The 303-nt window shown below is 55.4% G+C and overlaps 1 protein-coding gene across 1 annotated transcript in view; it reads left to right on the top strand.

The window, feature by feature from the left end:
- The window catches only part of LOC119591883 (cytochrome b5-related protein-like), a gene marked incomplete at its 3' end in the record, with an annotated part of 10,770 nt that overhangs the window by 6,085 nt on the left and 4,382 nt on the right, over positions 1 to 303 (top strand). Inside the window, 1 exon segment of the mRNA XM_037940625.1 lies at positions 48 to 273. Within this exon segment, the coding sequence (XP_037796553.1) occupies positions 48 to 273 (226 nt within the window).

The raw sequence follows: 303 nt of genomic DNA, 5'->3' as shown, positions 1-303 counted from the left end.
CCTTTCCCTCTCCCTCCCTCCCACCTACATTTCCTAACTCACTCCAGATGCCACCCCGTCGAGATGACGTCATCCCCGAAAACGAGGCAGGAAAAGACGTGAATTCAAACTCGTTTCCGGGATTCAAGCGTTACCCGACGAACAGGGATCACCCACTTAAATCGGCCCTGAAATGGATTAAGGGGAAACGAGATGACGACGCCGTAGGCCCTTACTGGAGAATACACGACGGGCTCTACGATCTGACGGAGTTCGCCGAGAGACATCCGGGAGGTGAGGATGGGGGAGGCGCTGCAGGTAGAT

The sequence above is a fragment of the Penaeus monodon genome, chromosome 29 (assembly GCF_015228065.2).
Source record: "Penaeus monodon isolate SGIC_2016 chromosome 29, NSTDA_Pmon_1, whole genome shotgun sequence".
Lineage (NCBI taxonomy): Eukaryota > Metazoa > Arthropoda > Malacostraca > Decapoda > Penaeidae > Penaeus > Penaeus monodon.
Note: the sequence above shows the minus strand (reverse complement) of the source record. Positions and strands in the feature narration are given on the sequence as shown.